Raw genomic sequence first — 23,288 nt, 5'->3', positions numbered from 1 at the left:
CAGGTCATGTATTGCGGAGATTAAACTGGATGTTCATGCACAATGGACAATATACATCTCCTCATCCTCAGTCTGAGGGATGAGGTTGTGGAAAACTGGAATATGGTGTGGGATTGTGTAGCAGAAAAGCTTCCAAGGTAATATTGCTCAAGTTTTTCCATCAGTTACTGCTCAATAGTCAGCTAAGCTTTTATTTAAAAAATCCATTTGGTATACTGTACGTGTAAAGGTACTGTACTTGTATGTATTTTATTGTTACGAAAACATTCATTGGTTCCACGTTTCCAAGAAAATTTAAATCAAGAATAAAATGTTCAGTGTAGTTGTGTTAGCTGTATTGTTTACATGACCCAGATTGCAGGCATGGTGTTTAATCATATTTATATGGAAACTGCTATGATTAATTTTTGAGCATTTTTGGTTTTTTGATTATGGTGCATTATTTGTTTGTGTGTTTGAAGGGTATTTACTCATTCCTCAAAAGATAATCCAAAAGTGTAGTGCCTAGTTCTTTTTATGTGGTTTAAGGGATCTTTCATATTGGCAGTTCATGTTCCATTTTTTTTATATGTTGGAATAATGGATTTTAGATAATTGCAAAGCTTGTTGTATCTATTAGGGCTTGACTCTGCAACAGTATAACTGATATGGCTGTATTCATTTTTACTATATCTGTGGTATTCTGTAGCACTGAAAGTATTGTTAACATACTTTGAACATGTAGTTTCAAGAGAGTTTGCTTCATTGAATAATTCAGCCAAGACCTGTTTTAGTGGGAGAAAAATTCAGATGTAATGGGTAGCAAATGCTTGGATCAAGACTTACTTCTGTAGACAGAAGAAAGACCTGCCAGTTTCACCTTTTTTTTTTTTCATAAAGTAAAAAGAGACAAAGTTGTGAAATTGGAATGCAGTTTAGAATGTCTAATACATCTATGAATTCAGCACAGGCCTTTTCCAGAATGGGTCTTCTGAATAGTGAAGTGTTCATGTAGAACTATTCAGATAAACATTAGAAAACAAGAAATTCAAAATTAAACATGTAAAGTAAGTCAAAATTTCATCATAAAAAAAATAGGAAAAAAAAGCATAAGATATAATGTGTGCCACTTGTTACTGTCACCTACCAATTTAGTCATGTGTCCATATAATGTATAAACCTATTACCTATTTAACATATAACATGATGTCCACTTGCATTTGTTAGCTGAGAGTCAGGTCATTTACTAGACAAAAAGCCTTTTTTTATCTCTGGTGAATATCCCATTACAGGGGAAGCCCCTTAACCTTACCACAAATGTCATTAACTGCTTGATAATTTATGTTTCAGATGTGTTTTAACTGTTTTGTTTCTTCTCTTTTCTTGGTTTAATTACCTTTGGTTAAAGTCCGTAGATGTATGTGATTTTGCATGTATACTAAAAAGAGAGAGTAAATGAGGCGTTTTGTTATCCACTTCAGGATCCCACCATCTTTACAGTGCTGTAGCTCATTATGCCTACTTAGCAGGTAGGAGAGCTGAAATATAGTAACCTTTTTATTTGTGCTCTTATTACCTCATGAGAGCTGAAAAATGGTGATTCCTAATCAAAGTATGTTTAGTATCTGTATGTCTGTATGGTCATAAACCTTGCATGGTTGTCATTTTTTGAGAACCACTGTATCAGTTTCTAGTGAATTTGGCACAAAGCATCTTGTGTAAAAGGGGTATGAAGATTTTTTCAAATGAGGTGCCACACCCCCCACTTTAGCAGAGGTAATTGAGTTATTAAGTAGTGAAAATTGGTTGTAGGACTGAATGTTTTGCTTGTTTCTTAATCAAAGTACTGAATCAGACTGCTTGTATTTTAGGAAGAAATCAGAATTTGCAGCAGGATAACAGCCCTTCAGATTTGATGAATGGTATTTGACAGTGTTCATTTTTGGACTTTGAAGGCCAGGTTCTTCTATCATAATTTTACAATATCAAACTAGTCAGATGAAATTGTGGCAGTAGTCTAAGTCTTATTAGTTAACTTCGAGTGACCTACACATTTTCTACATTTAGGTCTTTGAATGCTCACGGACCAGTTTCCCTGTGAACGATCAAGAGCATGATTTTACAGCCTCTGGTTACATTCACACACCTTATGAGTTTGTTACAATCCTTGGGTGGCTTGTGACCTTTGGCAGTCTTTTCCTCTGTTGTGAGGGTAGATGATGGAAGACTTTTCGATTAAAGTTAGTCTTATCCATATTAAGAATTTTAGCCATATTACTCAGCTGGGTAGCTTCTGTTACCACGCAGTCTGCACCCTTTGCTTTATCGTGAAACCTTACATGCGTGACTGATTTTGGTGGAAGAAGTTAATGCGCCATCCCTTACTGACATTAAACAAATAGGATTATAATTTTCATTGATTTTACTATGTTTACTTCCTTTTATTTGCCGTAGACCTTATAGTTGTCCTCCCTGACTTGTGGTGACCAACCACAAATATTACAAGAATTTTTTACATTCTTATGGTCTGCTCCATAATTGTTGATTCATTCACATGAAAAAATTTAGCAATATCTGTGATTTGCTGGTCGCTGTCAATTCAGTTTAAAATATCCTTCTTCGTCAATGGCAGATGGTGATGTTTGGTAGACTTGCCTTTGCTTATGGGCTTCTTAGGTGGGTAAATGGTCTCATAGAATAGGTTTATAGCACTCTTTGATTAATGTATGCTAAAGGTGACAAGCATGAGAGGGGTTATGCTTGGTCACTCACAAAAAAAGTACTTCCATTATCGTCATCATAAATATTTTTACATCAACTTTTCCCTTTAAGAATTTAGACATGAAATGAATTGTGTCCATTCTTGTCTCCTGTACTTTGCCTGCCTGAACTCCCAGTAGGTCTAGTTCTGCATCCATATCTTTTCTCCAGGATGTCCTAGACCTTCCTACATAACTTCATCCATGTCTACCACTTTACTGTGCAACTGTTCTGCATCCCCTCTCATGACATGTCTAAACCATTTCAGTCTTTGAAAAAAGTTTTTGTAGCCTCTTGATAGCACATTTCACTACTAATTCTTCATTCATAATACACCTTTCCACTGTTCTCTGGCCATCAATTTTAAGATTTTATACATGAACTTACCTGTTGTTTACATATAGCTGTAATTCTCGATCTCGACAGAAAATTCAAAACTGGCGGTTCCGCTAATATATGGTCAGGTTGATACGACTACCCCGCCCTCTACCGGGGTACCTGGATCCATTTCCATCAACAACTAATCATATTTTCTCTGTCGGGGCTGGCGACTAGTCGTCTGCTCCTCTTCAGGAAATTCATCGGTGCTTTTCGACTTTTCTTTGGTGAAGTACCCACTTTTGTTGACGGTACTGGCTTGTTTTTTGGCTTTGGTTGAGATTTTTTCTAGATATGTCTGATTCAGGATCTCAAATTAGATATTGTGGGGGAGTTGTAAAACTCGAATGTCTCGGTCTAACATAGACCCTCACTCTTCTTGCACTAACTGTAGAGGGAAATTGTGCACAAATTTGGATAGATGTGATGATTGTTTGTCTTTGTCTGTGCTTGATTGGCAAAGTTGGCTAAATATCAGGCAAAAATTAAGTAAAGATAGGGCACGTAAGGCTTCGGCCAGAAGTTCCTCCCAGAGTAGGAGTAGTATTGCCTCTTGTTCTGTTCCTGTTACCCCTCCTGTTCCTATTCCTGCCCCGGAACCTGTTGTTTCCAAACCCACTACCGTGTCAGACCTTCGGGCAGAATTTGATGGTAAGATTTCGGCTCTTTTCTCTGCGATAGAAAAGATTGGCCAGGATGTGAGTGCGATGTCTAAACATCGAAGTGTTGCGAGTGATAGTGTTGTGGAGGAGGTGACTGTTCGTCCCCCTCGCGCTCCTAGGTCTAGGCCTCTGTCCGGCTCCCAGGGCTCAGGGAGAAGACATGCCGAAAGCGGAAGGGAGGCGAGTGGGGTCTGCTCACAAGCAGTTGCTCCCTCTAACAGTCCTGTTGCGTCCCAGGCTGTTGCAGCTCGCCATAGTAAAAGCGATGCGGAAGTGTCTTCTTGTGCTTCTGTTTCGTCGAGGAGGAGTTGGAAGCAGTCAGAGTCTAGTAGGCCGCTGAAGAGACGCAGAGCTTTCTCTCCAGGTCAAGTTTCTATCAAGAAACTTTCAGCGCGTTCTCCTCTTCCGTCATGTAGCTTTTGGGATAGCCCAGAGATCTCTTCTTCTTCAGGCAGTCTGGATGTGCGTTCTACGGATCGTAAGCGAGCGTCTGATCCTCCTGTTAGCATGCAAGTAGCGGCTTCCTTCCCGTTGGATCCCAAGTCGGCTTTTATGCCTCCGGTTCCTGCCAACCTTTCGCAAGAGGACAAATTGGACAAGATTTTGAGACGTTTCGAAGGTTTTAAAGCACCAGCACTTCAGGATCCTTCTGCAACTGAGGCTCCGGTCTCTGCTCCCGCTCACGCACCTGGCGCTGCTTCCGCTCGCGGCGCCTGGCACCGCTCGATCGCGCTCCTGGTGCCACTTCCGCCCGCACCTGCCGCACTCCTGACGCTACTTTGGCGCTTGGCGCTCTCACAGCACGTTTCCAAGGCGCACAACGTTTGCGCTTCTGGCGCTACCATGGTTTTTGGCGCCTCTTTGGCTCTCAGATCTTCTAAGGCTCCTGACTCCTCTCAAGCTCATGTTTCGGATACGCTGACGCTGGTCGGGCACATGGCGCCTCGGTGACGTTCGCGACACTCAAGAGGATAACGCAAGTTTGGCTCCTGGAGACGTTTCTATCCGCGGTGCTCCAACTGCTCCAGAGATTCTCTCCCCAGTTTCCGATGTTTCGGAAGTAGATGATGTTCCGTCTGCTCCTATGTCCAACTTTAAGCATCTCTTACAACTTTTTGAAGAACATTTTCAAGAAGACTTTGCTCAGCTACCCCTTTGTCTCCAACTACGCAGTTTGCCAAGGATTTTAAACCTCCATCCTCTAGATTTCTGAAGCTGGTCCTGTCTGTTTCGGCAAAAGAGCTCTCCAAAGGCAAGAAGAATGGTTGAGCATGAAAAGATCTCAGGGTAAAACTTCTTTCTGTTTTCCCCCCTCACAACTGTCTTTTAAGTCTCGTTCGTGGTATGAGACTGGGGAAGTCTTTTCCTTGGGAGACGCTGCCTCCTCTCAAGGGGATTTCTCCAGCCTTGTGGATTCTGCCCGTCGCTCAGCTTTTTCTTCATCCAAAGTCGGCTTCTCGTCTTCGGAAATTGACCATCTGGTGAAGAGTTCCTATAGGATCTTGGAGATCTTTCTTTTATTGATTGGTCTATAGGAGACTTGAGCAGGAAGGTGAAAGTCTGTGATCTTCCCCCCAAGATTGCTATGGATCTTGATGCTATTTTGGCCTGCCTGGACAAGGCCATCACGGACGGAAGGTCAGAAATTGCCTCAGTGACTGCTACAGGCATTTTGAAGAAGAGAGCGCATTGGATTTCGTTTGTCGCGAGAGGAGTCTCCAGGAACCAGAAATCTGCTCTACTTTTTGCTCCTTTATTTAAGGAATCCCTTTTTCCCGCCACGTTAGTTAGGGAAATCTCGAGGCGCTCTCGCGAAGTCTACTCAAGACCTACTGGCTCACTCTTCGAAAAGACCCAGGTTTTCGACTTCTCCAGTAGTACCCAAGCCTTCTTTCCTGTATCCTCTAGGCCTTCTCGGGTACTCCTTCTCGGCCCTTTTCCTGTGCTAGAGGAAGAGGAAAATTCTCTTCTCATCCCCAGAAATCTAGGGTACCAACCAATGAGTTCAAGGTCCTTCATGCGACGGTCGGAGCCAGACTAAAGACGTTCTGGCAAGTTTGGGAGGCCAAGGAGCAGAACCCTGGGTGATCAACGTTCTGAGAGAAGGCTACACCATTCCCTTCTCAGAAAGTCCTCCTTTAAAGTCTTCGCCAGTAGACTTCAACGTATCATCCAGGGACTCAGAGAAACTTGTGGTATTGGAGGAGGAAGTTACTTCCCTCCTTCAGAAGGGAGCCATAGAAGCAGTCCTCGAACCTTCATCTCCGGGGTTCTACAACCGTCTGTTTCTGGTTCCAAAATCGTCAGGAGGATGGAGACCAGTCCTCGACGTAAGCGCCCTGAACAAATTTGTGCTTCAAACACCATTCAAGATGGAAACCATGCAGTCGGTCATCAATTCCCTGCAGGAAGGAGACTGGATGGTGTCCCTCGATCCCTATCCATCCGAGTTCAAGGAAATTCCTACGGTTTGTGTTCAGAGGCAGGACTTTTCAATTCAGGGCTCTTTGCTTCGGCCTATCAACAGCCCCACAAGTTTTCACAAGGCTCCAATTGCGAAATGGCTTCACTTAGAGGGAATTCACATATCCCTTTACCTCGACGACTGACTGATCTGGTCTCCGTCAAAAGGCCAATGCATGAAGGACCTACAAAGGACCCTTTCTCTTACCGACGAATTGGGACTCATAGTAAATCTTCCAAAGTCGCAACTCTCTCCATCTCAAGACTTGACTTATTTGGGAGTTCGGATGAACTCAGTTCTTTTTCAGGTTTTTCCGACTTCACAAAGGATCGAGAAATGCCTGCTGAAAGTGAGACTCCTGATGGCAGCCAAGACTTGTTCTGCCAAGGAATGGATGAGCCTTTTAGGCACCCTCTCATCGCTAGAGATGTTCGTCAGTCTGGGGAGGCTACACATGAGACCTCTTCAGTTCTTCCTACAGCAGACTTGGAACAGGAAGAAAGACGCGGATTCGTTTGTTTTTCCTCTATCCACTCGAGTAAAGCAAGGCCTGTCGTGGTGGAACGACAGGAGCAAACTAGAACGAGGTTTGTCGTTGAGACAGAGGAACTCAGACCTGATGTTGTTCTCCGACACTTCAGACGAGGGTTGGGGAGCAACATTGGGGGATCTTCAAGTGTCAGGCAATTGGTCTTCATCCCAACGGGACTGGCATATAAATGCGAAAGAGTTGAAGGCAATACATCTAGCCTTGGAACATTTCTGTGCTTCTGGTGGAAAACAAAAGATAGTAGTTCACTCCGACAACTCCACAGCTCTGGTGTACGTGAAGAAACAAGGAGGCACTCACTCCTTCTCTCTGTTCGAGATCGCAAAAGACCTGCTTTTGTGGGCGGCAACCAAGAACATAGAGCTAGTAACTCGCTTCATCCCGGGAGCTCTCAACGTAAGAGCGGATATCCTCAGCAGGTCACTCCAGGTCATTCCGACGGAATGGACCCTCCACCAGAAAGTTTGCCAAGGCCTGTGGAAGGTTTGAGGAACTCCCATGCTAGACCTGTTTGCAACGAGGAAAACCGCAGACTACCTCTCTTTTGCTCTCCTGTTCCAGACCCAGAAGCATTAGCGGTGGATGCCATGCTCCTGGACTGGTCGGGTCTCTTCCTTTATGCATTCCCTCCCTTCAGGATGCTGGGAGAAGTCTTGAAAAAGTTTCAAGCACACAAAGATGTGTCAATGATCCTAATAGCTCCATGGTGGCCAGGAAGATCATGGTTTCCAGAGCTACTGGAGAAAGTAGTGGATTGGCCAAGGAGGTTGCCATTCAGACCAGACCTTCTGTGCCAGTTGCACAGCAGAAAGTTCCACAGGAACCCGTCAGATCTAAATCTGACAGGGTTCAGACTCTCGAGCGACCTTCTCTAGAAGAGTGGCGTAGGCAATGGCTAGATCAACCAGGCCCTCGTCTACAAAGGTCTATCAGGCGTAGTGGAAGCGCTTCAGGGAGTGGTGCTCCGAGTCTGGAGTGTCTTCCACTTCTACGACTCTAAGCCAGGTGGCAGATTTTCTTTTGTTTCTGCACAAGGAGAAGAAATTGGCTGTCAGCATGATTAAGGGGTGTAGGAGTATGCTGGCAGCAGTTTTCAGGAATAGAGGTATAGACCTTTCCTCAGACAAGGACATTGCAGAACTCCTTAAATCCTTTGCTACCACTAAAGGCAAATCTCTTCGTGTACCACATTGGAATTTGGATGTGGCACTAAAGTGGCTTATTTCCAAATCTTTTGAGCCTTTGAGTTCCTGCTCCGTTAGGAATCTAACTAAGAAAACTCTCTTTCTCTTGGCACTGGCCTCGGCAAAGAGAGTAAGTGAGGTTCATGCTTTGGACAAAAGAGTTGGTTTTTGTGCGGATAAGGCTGTAGTTTCCTTCACCTTGGGTTTCCTAGCTAAGAACGAAAACCCTAGTAATCCGTGGCCAAGGGAATTTCCCATTGCTAGCCTATCCTCCTTGGGGGGAAGAGAAACGGAGAGACTTCTCTGTCCGGTCAGAGCATTGAAATTCTATCTGGACAGGACCAGAAGTGTAAGAGGAACTCATGATTTTTTATGGTGTTCAACTAAGAACCCCAAGAACCTCTATCTAAAAATGGGATTGCTTTCCTTTGAAAGAACTGATACAGGAGGCACACAAGGAATTAAGGGATGTGGATTTCCCCTTAGTTAAAGTGAGGCCTCATGAAATTAGGGTTATTGCAACTTCTTTAGCCTTCAAGAAGAACATGGCTTTAAAGGACATTCTAAGTTCAACTTATTGGAGATGTTCGTCTGTTTTTGCCTCGCATTATCTGAGACAGATCCAAACCACATATGAAGACTGCAGTACGTTGGGCCCCTTTATTGCGTCTGACACGGTGATGGGCAAGGAAACCAGTGGCTCTAGATCCTCTCCTTAGTTTCCTTGGGTGCAGAGGTCTCTTTTTGGTCGACTACTAGAGCCTTAGAGGTTAGATGGCCTAGTAGGTATAATTTTAATAGGTTGGTGTGAGTTTTTTATGGTTGGGTGATATGTGTTTTAAAAAAAAAAAAAAATGATAGTGTATGATGGTGGATGCTTTGAGTACTGCGCCCTGAGCAGGGGCATTATATGCTTTGGTTGATTGTGTCGAAGACGGCTGGGCCAACAGACCTTTCTCCATATGGCAACCTGCGATTGAGCTACTAGGCCCCGCAGTTGCACTAAGGATAGCAGGTTACAGAGGCAGTAACCGAGAAAGCAGCTTCCTTAGCAGGTAAGGATCCAAAGTAAAGATGTTTTTTCTTAGCCTGATGATCTCAGGTTTTTTCCATTTAACACTTACAGCTGTCCATGCCCACCGCCTCAATGTGGCAATCAGCTATATGTAAACAACAGGTAAGTTCATGTATAAAAATGACATTTTTATAATAAAATAAGATTTTATATCATACTTACCTGTTGTTTACATATAAAACATTCCCACCCGCCTCCCCGCAAGGGACAAGGGGGCATAGAAAATATGATTAGTTGTTAATGGAAATGGATCCAGGTACCCCGGTAGAGGGTGGGGTAGTCGTGTCACCTGACCATATATTAGCGGAACCGCCAGTTTTGAATTTTCTGTCGAGATCGAGAATTACAGCTATATGTAAACAACAGGTAAGTATGATATAAAATCTTATTTTATTATAAAAATGTCATTTTTCTGGTCATGCCTTCAAAATCTCCTCTATTTTCCATTGTAGTGGCCCATGTTTATGCTGCTTGAAGTACCCAACAATGTCTTTCTTTCGAATAGTGGGATAGAATATTTTTATATACCAGTTATTTAGTTTTCTCTCTCCATTTCACCCATGCTGCAAAAACTCTTTCTCACTATCCTCTCAATTCTCAATTCTTGCTTTACATTCTCAGGTTTCCCCAAGGTTACAAAAGTGCTCTGCCTCTTCTAAGACATGCCCATCTGTCACAGTAGGGTTCTTGACTTTCTCTCCTCCATTTTCTCATGTTATGCATAAAAAATCTCTTACTTGTGTATACTGTTTTTGTAATATTGATCACCTCTTGTAACACCTATTACATTCAGTTCACACTATAGAGTTCACTCTTATGCCTTCCCCACTATCCTTGCAGCACTTTTTATAGCTGGAGATGTCATTATCAAGAAGAAACTACCCCTTCTTGTTCCATTTTCATAGTAGAAATGTATACAGTGATAGAAGCTGTCAAATATGTCTTCAGATATGGACTGTTATGATGAAATTTTTTAGTGTATATTCTTATCCTAATAGTGTTTTATCTTCACTAAAGTAGTTGATGCCCTCTCACCACCTGGTAAAGGAAGTGCAGGATTGGCTTGTTCTCCTGCATTCAAGTAAATGTATCAGGGTGAGTTGTTGTTGGGTACCAACTGGTGGAACTAGAAGGAAATGAGAGGGCAGATAGGGAACCTAAAGAGGACATGGGACTGCATAGATGCTCAGTTTTAATTATCTCATATGGAGATTTTTAGCAAGCGAACCAATCTTGCATCAGAGATAAGTTGCAAGATAGCTGAGATATTTTAAGAAACCCTGTTACTTGAAGGCCATCTGACCACCCATGAAGGAATGGCAGACAGCAAATTACCCTGGCAGTGTATCCATATCTGCTGCCGATTGGATAAACCTGGAAGGCATTGTCATATGCAACACTGATTTGACATTCACCTTCAAATTTGTCACACTTGTCGTACCCATGGGAGTTTGATGAATAACCCACATGACCCAATCTCGGAATGCAGAGAATGTAGAACCACTCTTACAAGCAAACATATTTTTAGCAACTTTCGTATCTTCGACTGGTAGTGTATTGTTATCAGATCAGAAACAAATCATGGAACGATTTTGTCAGTGTTCAACATTGTCAGTTTATTCAGTAATGAAATTTTAAGGAGTTTTAACATATTAAATAAACTGAAAATGTTCATCAAGACCAAACCCATTGAGGTACCTTTATGGGAGTTAGAATGGTAACTCACTGGTCTGTTTAAATTATTCTGCTGCAGGTGCCAGAGGGCGGCATCATGTCTGGACAAGGGGTTCCTTGGGAAGCTGCCTGTCTCTGTGTTTGTAGTGTATCTAATTCTTTTTTATTTCTCTCTTCTCTTCTTTTTCTCTTCCAGCTGGCAGAACACCAATGTCCTCCTGAAGGATGTGGTGTTGTCTTCTCTTGTCGCAGCTGGGTCATGGAGCTGTAAATGGGTATTATTAGGGAGGAAACCTTCTCTGAGGGCAGTTACATTAAAAATTATAGCTGTTTCCATGGCATTTAATTTATGCAGTCTTCTCTGTTGTTCTTATTATCTTTTTTTCTTCAGCTTGTAGCTGGTAAATCAGGTTTTCCAGGGGCATATAAAGATTTCTATTTTCTTAGGTTTTTATTTCCTCTAACGTTTCAAATGTACTCTGGTGTTTATTTTCAAAGAGTGAATGAAATGGTATGCAGGTTACAAGGGTGTAGGCTATATAGCAAGCAGGCGTCAGGCAGTGGGTGTACAGTTGTCAGGTCTGTTATTCAGCTGCGTTTTGGTTGGTCACTGGTTGGTGACGAAGTTGGTCCTGGAGGTGTTGAGACCTTCTGTGCCTAATTGTTATTGGAATTTGGGAATGGCTGTTATCCGGGATTATAGGTTGTTCAGGTAATCTGCCTTCTGTGTCCAGTGCTCTCTCTCTCTCTCTCTCTCTCTCTCTCTCTCTCTCTCTCTCTCTCTCTCTCTCTCTCTCTCTCTCTCTCTCTCTCTCTCTCTCGTGTCAGTGTCTAGTGTCTGGTATTGGCTGGGCTCTTAAATTTCTCCGTATGATGGTGGGAGAAACTCTCTCTCTCTCTCTCTCTCTCTCTCTCTCTCTCTCTCTCTCTCTCTCTCTCTCTCTCTCTCTCTCTGTGTCAGTGTCCAGTGTCTGGTATTGGCTGGGCTCTTAAATTTCTCCGTATGATGGTGGGAGAAATTCGGTTTCCTTCACCATGTTGATGTTTGGCTTTTTTTCTAAAATATGTAGTGCTTCGAGAAGCTGTAGACGTCGGCAGTCCATTGCCTGGTCTATGATTTTGGTGTTCTTTACAAGTTCTTTTCTTTTGGCCCTTCTTTGATGTTTTTGCACATAATGATTAAAAATAGCCCCTTCTTAGAGGTGACAGGAGAGACTCTTGGAGAGTTTGGTAGTAGTCACCCCGATGTAAGAGTGATGGCATCTTTCCACCATGCATGTAAATTCATAGATGACACTACTTCTCTTCAAAGATGTTTCTGGGGGTGCAGGGTTGTTTTTAAGCAGTGACTGACTTGTTTTCATATTGTTATAGTACAGTATATTATGAGGATAATTTTGTCACCTGCAGTAGGGCTTACATTTTCAATTTTTATTTTTCTGAGGACCTTCTCATCATCTACATATTTTTGGTTCATGTAGTTCTTGTAATATAGTTTTATGGACTTGGTATGGTTTTTTTCGGTGTCCATCATGCTTTCCCGGTGCCAGTTATTTATAGACTCGGGTTTGTTGTTCAGCCATGTGATTAGAGAAGTTGTTGTTAATGAATATTTGCGCTAATTTTTCGATCTCTTCCGTAGTTCCTTTCCATGTGGAACGGTGTGAGAGGGCGTAATGGACAAAGGCTTCAACCACGGGACTTTTTATACCTGTCAGGGCACTCACTGGGCCCATTAAGGCATAGACCCGGGTTCGTGGGTTTCTTATATACGGTGGTGGTATAACCCATTGGGGCCTGCTGTACCTGAACATCCAGGAAGGGAAGGGCACCATCAACACTACATTCGCATGTGAAATGGAGGACGGAACATTCTTCAAAAGCAGTCCTTAATTTTTCTAGGTCTTCTTCGCTATTCACTCTCACAAAGGTGTCATCTACTGTATATACCTTTAGTATTGAGGAGGGCAGGGGATCTTACTGAAGACCCTGTCCTCTGCGATGCTCATGTAGAAATTGGCAAATAGAAGCCCTAAAGGAGATCCCATTGCCATGCCGTCGAGAGTGAATAGCAAAGAAGACCTTGAAAAATTAAGGACTACTTTTGAAGAATGTTCCGTCCTCCATTTCACATGCGAATGTAGTGTTGACGGTGCCCTTAGATACCATACCTCCTTGAAGATTACAATAACCGTACTTTTTACCAACTGTATTAATTTAGTACAATCAGAGGAGAATTCTGAAGATCTGTAGTGTAGTATATGTATAATTGCATGGATATGTAAGGAGTTTACAATAGTTTATATTCCCATAAATTCAAATTTCTTAATATATTGGAGTTTTCCTCTCAGCCTTTGATTAGATGTCATTCACATCTGCTTCATCTTTCATGGCAGCAAATGACAATAGTACTAATTGTATAGCAGGGTTTCTCCTGGTTGTGTGACCCTTCAGAGAGAATGGTTTAAAATTTCCTTCACCTACTAAAGGGCTCAACTCTCAGATAATGTGCATTTTATTTGGTGTTATAACATTAGGTAGATAAAGTTATTGCATTTATGAAAAATTATAATTTCTGTATTTTTTAAAATTAAAATTCCATATGTAAAATTACACTACAGTTGTTGAATTCATCTATGTAAGCTGCAAATGAAGTCATCCAAGAATTTTAAAGTCATCCCAAAATTTTCTGATACAGTCTGACGCCAGTAACTACTGATCCACTTACCTGCAGTTAGGCACAGGGGAAAAATCCATAATTTTTTATCATTTTTTTTTATGTATGACCAATAATGGTTATTATAAAAATTATTGGGATTTATATGGGCATAAGCAGGTTGACTAATGTACATTTAGCACTACATACATAATCATAAATAGTTCAATCATATTAGTTTGAAATTTGTTTTCTTATACTGTTTAACAAATATCTCTATAATTTGTTCTTATTATTCATTGCCATATATAACCAATACTGTACAGGCAGTCCCTGGTTATCGGCGGGGGTTTTGTTCTGAGGGTGTGATGATAACCGAAAATCAGCGGTTTTCGGTTATTGGCGCCTCTGTTAGGTATGCATCAGCGCCAATACCCAATTATCAGCACCTGATAAGTGGAACTCTGTGATTTTCGTTGCTAAACAAGCACCGTAAAACCGGATCGCTGTTAACCGAGTCTGCCATTAACTGGGGATTGCCTGTAATGGTTATTATGAAAGGTTTTGGGGTTTATATGGACATGAACAGGATATTGTATGATTGGCATGTGTGGAGAACTCTGAGACGAAAGGTGTTTGCAAGCATAACAGTTTCAGGGATCTTCAGGGGGGGGTCTTTGAATGTATTACCTGCAGATAATGAGGACCAACTTTTCTTATTTTCGAAGTTTTGTCTCTTGACATGTTGCCAATGATAAGGAAGTATTGTAATAGCAGCCATTCCTATTGCTTTCAATTTCAGGAAGCACAATTCAGTGGGTATTGTCACAGGTGATTTAGGTCAAGATTCTGATGGCAGAGTTTGGGTTGAAGTTGGTCGGCCAGGTTTACGATTACGGGTGATGCACCTGCACCCTGCCAATCCAGCTATTGCAGAAGCTGTGAACGCTCGCCTGTCAGGTGCTAATGAAGAGAGGCCTGAGGAAAATATTATAAGCCTTCCATCTGAGGATGAGGTAGGTTATATAAAATCATAAATGCCAAGTTGATCAATTGTAATATACTGAATACATAAAGGATTCCTATGACCCCTATGCCTTTACATTACTAATATTTGTAGGACAAACCAGATCTTCAATGCCAACTGACCATGTTAGTAATGATCAACTAGTGAGCCAAGAGACCTTGTAGGTTACTCTGTCTCACCTAATTGTGCTTAACCAGTGGTTTGCAAACAGTGTACCCAAGCCTTAACCCAAAATCTTTTATTGTCTGTAATTTCCTTATTTTTGCCTTTTTTTTTGTTGCAGATTTTAATTAGATTTAATTCTTGTTGCAATCAAAATTAAAAGAACATATAGTTGAATTTTAATGTTTTAAAGTTTGTTAAAGCAGTAACCAGGACCTCAGTGGGAGATAACTGTTGTACTGGTTGAGGTTCACCATTGACATTTGAATGAAATGTTAAAATCTATTTTTAATTGGACTCAGTTATTGTGATTTATTAAAATCAAAAGAATTAGTAGTATTTTAGTACCACTTTGAAATTGGAAAAATTGGGAACTGAACCTTAATCAGAGGTAACTATTACCATGGGTTTATGTTCATGCTGTATTATTTACTGATAACCTGCTTACATCAGTATGAGATAGGACATGTTCAGTCTTTACAAGACCACTGAGTATCCATTCTTGTGGTGTTTCCCTGGGCCATCAGATGCCCATGACATGGGTGGTGCTGCTGATCATTGAATACTAATGTGTAGGTGCTTGTCTTGGCAGTCAGACACTTATTAGACTGTCAGATACTTGTTATCTACTCTCCATGCAGAGTGAACCTAATGTTAACTTGTGGTGCTCTCAAGAAAAATATATACTAGCTTAAATAAGGTTTTTTTTTTTTTAGAAAATATAGGTAATGATGGTAAAATTAATTAAAGAAGCAAAGATTCCATGGATGATGAAGTTATTAATCTTAAGATAACAAAGTTGTGGTAGTAGCAAGTAAGCAAAAACAAATATTTCCCAACATTTAAAAAAAAAATAGAGGGAAACTTAAAGATGGTAAATGACTAAATAGGCAAAATAAACAAAAGTGGTTATTTAGTAAAATAGCTGTAACATTACCAGTGTTATTTAGTAAATTTTCTCTGTATTATAATAATAATGATAAGTTTTGAAAAATGATGCTATATGTAAAAGTTTTATACAAAACCATTAATCATAATTAACCTTATGCCACTAAAAGTGGACCCTAGTTACAACATGTATACCCAGCCTACACTCCACTTGCTGCCACAATCCATATTACTCATTCTTTTGTACTAACCCCTATCTAGAGGAGTAACAGGAAGGAGGCAAGGCACTGAAGAAAATGAATAGTGGGTTTCTATCTAAACTTGTTTTGCTTTGAAAGCAACAACTGTTCACTAAACCTGTTAATCAAAATTAGCCTGAACTGCAGTTGTTGCCTCAGAAGAAAACAGAAAACCCAGATGTAGTAAGTCCAATTCTCATAGACACTGGACAAAGGAGCTGATGATAGCCTCAGAGATTGGGGTAGCAGATGTGAATAAAGAATGTAACAGAGATTGGGGTAGAATGTAACAGAGATTGGGGTAGCAGATGTGAATAAAGAATGTAATGCAAGACTTATCCCTAGCGTCTGAGGCATAAAGGTGGGTAATTCAAGAAAAACATGCATCCTGATAAAATGAAACAGCAGGGAAGAGGAGGAACGTTCAAGCCACAAGGGCTTTATGGCATAGAGTGGTGAAGGCCTCTTGAGAAACATATAACTAGGAACATATAACCAGGAAGCCTTGGAAGCTAACATGAAAGATGAGTCTTGAGAGAGACTGATTCCAGTGACTTAAGAGAAGTGATGGATAAGAATGAGAAAGCCAGAAAGACAGTAACCTCAGAAATCCAGGTAGTTTTCTTGAGTAAAGAATGCAATAGAAGACGTATCCCCTGTTGGTAGGTGTGCCAAGCGCTTGAGGCTGGTATTCTGCTCTAAAGTGTAGCTATCTTGAATGTGATGAAGTTCTCACTGTGCCTGTTGTCTAAACTTTTTTCAAGATACCTCTGAGTATCTTGAATGTTTTTATGAACTGGCTTCTTAAATCTGTAGAATGCAAAAATTTAGTAGTTCTGCCCTTTTTAGATGCTCTACTTACTTTTGATGAGACTTATCAAGTCTCTATAAGAACATGTGGATCAATCTTCTTTTTCGGTGTCATGCTGAAGGTGGTTTATCTGCTGATTTTTGCATATTTCAGATGGGTCAGTGAACTACTTGCGTTTGCTAGCAAGGCTACCAAAATTGATTCTCTGTGCCTTTAGCAATTCCATCTCTGAAAGCTAATTCCAATATACTGGGTAAGATCTTGTGTGTTTCCCAGTTAGAGCTGTCTGTTTTTATTTTCTAGCCATCGTATGTTATCAAAGAACATTTTGGTCTTGTATATTGAAAGAAAAGACTTACTTTTGCACAGGTTTTTGAGCCTCACAGGTGAGATGTGGAATTTTTGGTGGAACTGAAAGATTGCTGCCATTTTGAGGAGGTCCTTTGGAAGAAGATTAAGCCACCAAAATGGGAATTTTCATAGGTTTTGATAAGCCCTCCCATCTTGAGCTGGCTTTTGCATCTTTGAGGCAGGTCAGTGAGCATCATACACTGTCCTTTAGGTTACTTGCGAAAAGGAGTGCGATTCCATAAGTTTGCTGAAATTTGCAGGTGACTGTATAGAGAAAATGCAAGCCCAGGTTGCCAAAATCCACTGCAACTCAAATGATGACTTAAGAGTCCTTCTTCAGTCCCAGCAAGGCTTCTAATCCTGTCGGAATGATCATAGAATGAGTTACAGTCTTTTTAGAAAGATTATCGAACTCACGAATGAGATCGATAGCCTCTTCGTAAGAAGAAAGCAACTCCTGATTCTCCAAATCCTCCACCTCCTGGACACGAGGATCCCCATCCACTTCCTCTGAAGGATTCGCAGGGTTTAAAACCAGAGCATAAGATCTGTCAGATCCTAATACCTTCACGGGAGCTTGAAGTTTCGAAGTAGAGGGAAGAGAGAGATTTAGATCACAGGTTCAAGACACAGGAGACCCTTTCTTGTACGAGGGACATGCATCACCCTGTAGCCCACGTCCATGGATGTGGGAAGACGATTGACGGCCACGGATGTGGGAGGGCGAATGACGGCCGTGGAGTCAAACGACAGCCATGGATGTGGGAAGCTGAATGACAGCCGTGGCTGCTGGAAGATGAACGATGGCTATGGATGCGGGAAGGTGAACAACAGCTATGGTTGCTGGAAGGCAAACAACAGCCATGGTCCTTTCTTGAAGACCGCAATGAGGAACGTCGTCGAGAACGGCAAAGTAGCAAGTCAAAGAACCATGGTTGTATCCAACACTACGCCGGTGACTAGCAGTACATCTGTCACCATGTACACAGCATTTCTATTCACACGTCAGCGTCTGAGGGAAACAGGAGAGGAATCACGACGGCCATGTCTGTCCCCACATCCACATTTGAGGGAATCAGGATAGAAATCACAATTTCTTCTGGGCGATCGTGATCTGGAACGAAGACATCTAGGAGGTGTAGGCCTGACAGGACTTCTAGGGGGTTCTACCACTCAGGTTTTCTTGATAAGAGCCTTGTTGTCCTTCCTCCTAACTTGAATATGACGTGTTGGAGAAGAAGGAACACGTACGTGTGAAAGAGGTCACGGCCGTGGTCTAGAGGCAAAGAAGAAGAGATAGTCTTCTGCTTCTTAGGGAGAGGAGCTGCAACAAAGTCCTTAATCCTCCAAAGCCTGATGCAGGAATGGACTGGAGGGGCAGGTAACAAAGGAGAAGCAGATGACGAAGACGAAGAAGGAGATATACGCCATCTTTTCTTAAGAGAACAGCTGTATTTCACTCGAAGAGCAGAGTCGACAGTGTTGAGTACAGTCTGAACGGGAGAAGAAGCAGATGGCACAGCTGCAGATGATATCATAGTCGAACTAGGCTGTGACGTCAAGGAAGCAAATGAACTCTGGACGCGATCTGTGGGAGCAACCACTGGGTGAACGGGAGGTGGCCCAAGATCGTGGGTAGAGAGAACCAGTGGAACCTCGCTAGTAGGCATAATGTGAGACACAGTAGAGTGAAGGCTGGGAGGTTCGGGAACTGTCATGGCAGCCGACACAGGAATGCGTGAAGACATGAAATGGGACAGCAGGCCATCTAAGGTTGGTATCCATGATAGGCCTAATGAAGCCCAAACAGCTGACATCTGCAAATCTGAATCTGAAACAGAGGAAAAAGATGGCGCTGCTCCCACCTTCCCAGGAGGGTGACCCCCCCCCAGAGAGAGAGAGAGAGAGAGAGAGAGAGAGAGAGAGAGAGAGAGAGAGAGAGAGAGAGAGAGATGGGGCAGCATGAGGCAGATTCAGAGAACCTTCTCCCAAAACTTCCAAAGATGAATCAGTGGAAGAAAAGGAAGGAGACACACCTGACAAGGAAGGAGAAGCAAGGGGAGAAACAGAAAAACAAGAAGCCTGAGGAAAACCCATTGAAGGAGGAGAAAATCCTTCCCAAGCTGGCTCCTCCGACTTCCTCCTGTGCTGCTGCTTCTTTGCAAATCTCTTCCACTGCACAGGAAGCCAAGAAAGACACTCAGGGCAAGGGTTAGTCATATCCTAATGTTAAGACCGTAGGTTTGTTAGCTATGAAAAATACAAATTAATTTAAATTTGTCGTGCTAATTCAGTTTTAATGGTAAGCTCTTGGAGGTGCTAAGGACTAGTAGTACAGTAGCTGTGAGACTGCAGTACAGTATTTGCATTAGTTGGAGTTCCAGACTTTGTAGGCTGATCCTCTTCACTTCATTTCTCTTATTCCTCAGTTTGTCGTCCTTGGAGATGTAGCCCTTCCAAGGTTACACACTATTATATCTCACATTGTTGGTAAGTGCTTAGTTGTTTGTAGAACCACATGATGGTCTTATTATGATAAACATGAATTTCAGAGTTAGTATTAGGTTTTCTTCCTTAGGTGTCTGTTTCTACAGAGCCGTGAGTTGATTTGCTAATCTCATCACCAGGAGTGTTCTAATGGAATCTTAAGGTCCCAGTCTGTCAGTTCAGGCTAATTAACAATAACTATTTTTCTTAAAAATTGTATTTTTCGAAAAGTTACAGATTTGTATGAAAATGCTGATTTTGACAAACAAACCCAGCTTTTTATACAAACCTGTTACTTATAATGAAAAGTTCCTACCTTCCAATCTTGCAGATTTCTCACCGCTAATGCTTTAGACTACACAAGAAGCGTGGCTGGGATCTATGGATTCATTGGTGCAGTCATATGGCTTCTGCTGCTCTTTTTCTCTTTTTTTTAAGTGTAGATGGAAATGTCTGATATTCCAGGAATGGGTCCTTATTATAAGTGATTGTATGAAAAAATTAATTTCTTATAAGTAACTTACCAAGTAACTACATTGCTATAGTTTCCAGTTATCGCAGCAGCTTAAATTTTGAAATTATGAAATTTGGTGCAGCACTACTACTACTGTTTTCGTGTAGGTAAATAGCCCTGCCCACTTTCATGGAAGAATAGGTGCAACGCCAGCTGAAGAGCTCAATTTGTGTCTGCTGGTTAGTGACTGAACTTCAGTTGTTTAAACAGCTTGATTTTGTAGTTTCACCAGATGGTTATGTTTGATTGCCGTTTTGGTGAAGTATTCCTTCTGTTGGTAGCCTTTGTGCTAATTATAGTTAGATTAGGAGTTTTTTGATTTAGACTTTCCCCTGATTAAGACATCTTTTGGACTATGTCTGACTCTAGTTTTACTAGTATCCAATTTTGCAGCAAAGGCTGCAACACCAGACTGACGAAAGCCGAGTACGACTCTTACACAATTTGTAGTAATTGCAGAGGACAAAATTGTTCAGTTGATCTGACTTGTGATGAGTGTAGGGACTGGGGTTAGTGAAAATGGAAGCTTTTAAAGGCTTGCCTTTACAGACTAAACTAGAGAAAGACAGAAAGAGGAAGGTGGCTGCTATAGCGAAGCTAAGAGTTCAGCTAGTCAGGTTTCTTCTAATCTGTTTTGCCTTCACCTGTGACTGTTTTTTTCCCTATTACCAGCCCTCCGTCTGTCCCACCTACCGTTACCTGGCTCCCATGGTTCTGACCCCAGTGCTATCACCAGCCTTGAGGCCAGATAGACCAGAAATTCGGTCTATTAGTGAATACCATGACCCAGTTAGGGGCTTCTTTTAAAGTCCTTATGGACAAGATGAGTGCCAGTGATTTAGGTGCAAGTGCAGTGTCAGTGGAGGAGGTGACTACTCACCCCACCAATGCTCCTAGACAAAGATCCCTGTTAGACTCCCATAAACCTGGGAGGAGGCATACTGGAAGTCAAAGGGAGGTCAGTGGGGTTTGCCCACGGGTACTTGTCCCCTCGGTTGGTTGAGCCTATTGTCTATAAGTCCCAGGCCTTGGCAGATGGCCATTGGAAAGGCTTCCGTAAGGAAGTGCATGCGTTGTTCTCATGCGATTCAGACTCTAGTGCAGACAAGAAGCGTCGTTGGTGCATTTCCAGTGATTCTCGGCCATTGAAAAGGTATGTATCAGTTACTGATTCCACTTCTGTGCTCCCCTGGAAGTGGCCCAGGGAACAGGAACATTGTCCTCAGCCTGCTTGTAGCATCTAGGGCAGTCCCAGGCATTTGACACCAAAGCGCTCTTCCACCTCTTAGAAGCATTTATCTTCATTCATTCAGAGGCTTCTGAATGTCCAGTATTGTTTGAGCGCCCAGTAGTGTCCAAGTCCCCAGTAGTGTACAAGCGCCCAGTAGTGTCCAAGCTCCCAGCAGTGTCTGAGCACCCAGTGTCCAAGCATCCACCTGTATCTGCGAGTTCACCTGTCCATATGGCACCAGCTGTCAGCCATCCAGCACCACACCATGGTCGCCAGACTCCACCTCTTCATTTTGTCTCGGCAGTTTCGTCCGCCCCTATGGTTCCAGATCCTTCACTGGAGCCCATTCAATGCCAACTTGACAACATTTTGGGACTTTTGCAGAATCCTACTGCAGTGGCACAGGATCCGCCGTACTTTGTTCCCTCTCCGATTTCATCTGATGATGAAGCTGTTGAACAGGATCACACTACTTTGGCTTATGCTGCTCTCCTCAAATATTTTTTGGTTGGTTACCTGAACTTCTTCACCCAAGCGGCCCAAACTTCTCCTGCATCAGCTTTTATGATAAGGAATCAGCCTGTGGAGTCTTCCAGGCTTCCCAAGATGGTCCTTGTCTGAGATTGATAGCTGGCTATCAGAGAAGAGGGAACTTGGCAAGGCTCTTCTGCTCTCCTCCTTCTCACTTGTCTAGGAGGAGATATCTTTCGTAGGCTACTGGAGAAGCTCCTTCCTTGGGAGTCGCTGCCTCCTCCCAGGGGGACTTCTCCGGTCTGATTAGTTCCTCTTGCAGGTTAGCCTTCACTTCCACTTCCACTTCCACTAAGGTCTTCGAAGACTGTGGCATTTTTGCAGGGGTCTTGTCTGTGGATTGCCTAGATGTCCTCTTGTGTGCAGACAAAGCCATTACAGATGGCTCCTGGAACTGGCTGCTTTGTTTTCATTAGGGGTCTTTAAAAAGAGAGCACTGTGGTGCTCTTTTACCACCAAAGGGGTTACTTCCTCTCAGAGGCCTGCTCTCCTGTTCTCACCCCTGGATCGATTTCATCTTTTTCCTCGGGCTGTGGTGGAGCATATAGCCATGGACCTTCAGAAGAAATCAACGCAAGATCTCCTGGCGCAGTCAGCCAAGTGTCCCAAGAAGTCAGTCTCACTTGGCTCTAGGACGGCCTTCCCTCTGCAACAGCAAGATTTCAGCCTAGCCCGCACACGAAACTATGCTTGGTCAGACCAGTCAAAAAGTCCACCACTAGACCTTCCTCTCAGAAGTGAGGATCCCGTCCTCTGTGTTCCAGTTGGAGCAGGCTTCTCTGTTTTTGGAGGAAATGGAAAGCCAGAAATGTAGAGCCTTGGGTCTTGTAAGTTCTCAGAGAGGGCTACTCCATTTCAGTCAAGGAGAAGCCACCTTTAGGGTCATCGCCCATCACATTGACAGCCTACTCTGTAGGCTCAGAGAGGTTTTCGGCCCTGTCTGAAGAGGTTTCTTCCCTTCTCAGGAAGAGAGCTGTAGAGGTGATTTAGGACATGAGCACAGAGGATTTCTACAACCAGCTGTTCATCGGTCCCAAGTCATTGGGAGATGGGAGACCTGTCCTCGACGTCAGCGCCCTGAATTTCTTCGTTCATAGAACAAAATTCAGAATGGAAACGAACTAATCAGTCCTGTCATCCATTCACCTGGGCAATTGGATGGTGACCATTGATATGGAGGATGCATAATTCCATGTCCCCATACATCCGGACTCCAGGAAGTACCTGAGGTTCATGTTTCAGGGCAGAGTCTTTGTTTCGGACTCTGTGGTTTGGCTCCTCTACAGCTCCTCAAATATTCACCCGTGTTCTTGTCCCTCTGGCGAAATGACTCCATCTCATGGCCATCAAGTGCACGGAGGACCTTCAGAAGACACTTCTCCTTGCCCAGAATTTGGGCCTTTTAATCAACCTGCAAAAGTTGCAGTTAGTTCCAACTCAAGTAATTCTCTATTTGGGGATGACGATCGACTGAGTTTTTAAGCTTTTCCATCCCCCGAGAGAGTCGAGTCATGCCTTCGAACAGTTCGAAGCTTCCTCTCTCTTGTCCTGTTCGGCCAACGAATGGATGAGTCTGCTGAGCACTCTTTCAGCCATTGAAAATTTTGTACCTTTAGGAAGACTCCACATGAGAGTACTACAGTTCTTCCTAAAGGCCAATTGCAA

General features: G+C 42.6%; 1 protein-coding gene across 2 annotated transcripts in view; it reads left to right on the top strand.

The window, feature by feature from the left end:
- Positions 1-23,288, top strand: part of LOC136838862 (uncharacterized) — a 95,626-nt gene continuing 72,338 nt past the window's right edge. For both annotated transcript variants that reach the window (XM_067104523.1, XM_067104522.1), the window contains exons 1-2: positions 1-137; positions 14,185-14,398. In XM_067104523.1, coding sequence (XP_066960624.1) covers positions 43-137; positions 14,185-14,398 — 309 coding nt within the window. In that variant the 5' untranslated portion in view covers positions 1-42. The remainder of the gene's footprint in view (positions 138-14,184; positions 14,399-23,288) is intronic.

The sequence above is a fragment of the Macrobrachium rosenbergii genome, chromosome 5 (assembly GCF_040412425.1).
Source record: "Macrobrachium rosenbergii isolate ZJJX-2024 chromosome 5, ASM4041242v1, whole genome shotgun sequence".
Lineage (NCBI taxonomy): Eukaryota > Metazoa > Arthropoda > Malacostraca > Decapoda > Palaemonidae > Macrobrachium > Macrobrachium rosenbergii.
The sequence above is the reverse complement of the archived record's forward strand: the minus strand, read 5'-3'. Positions and strand labels throughout refer to the sequence as shown.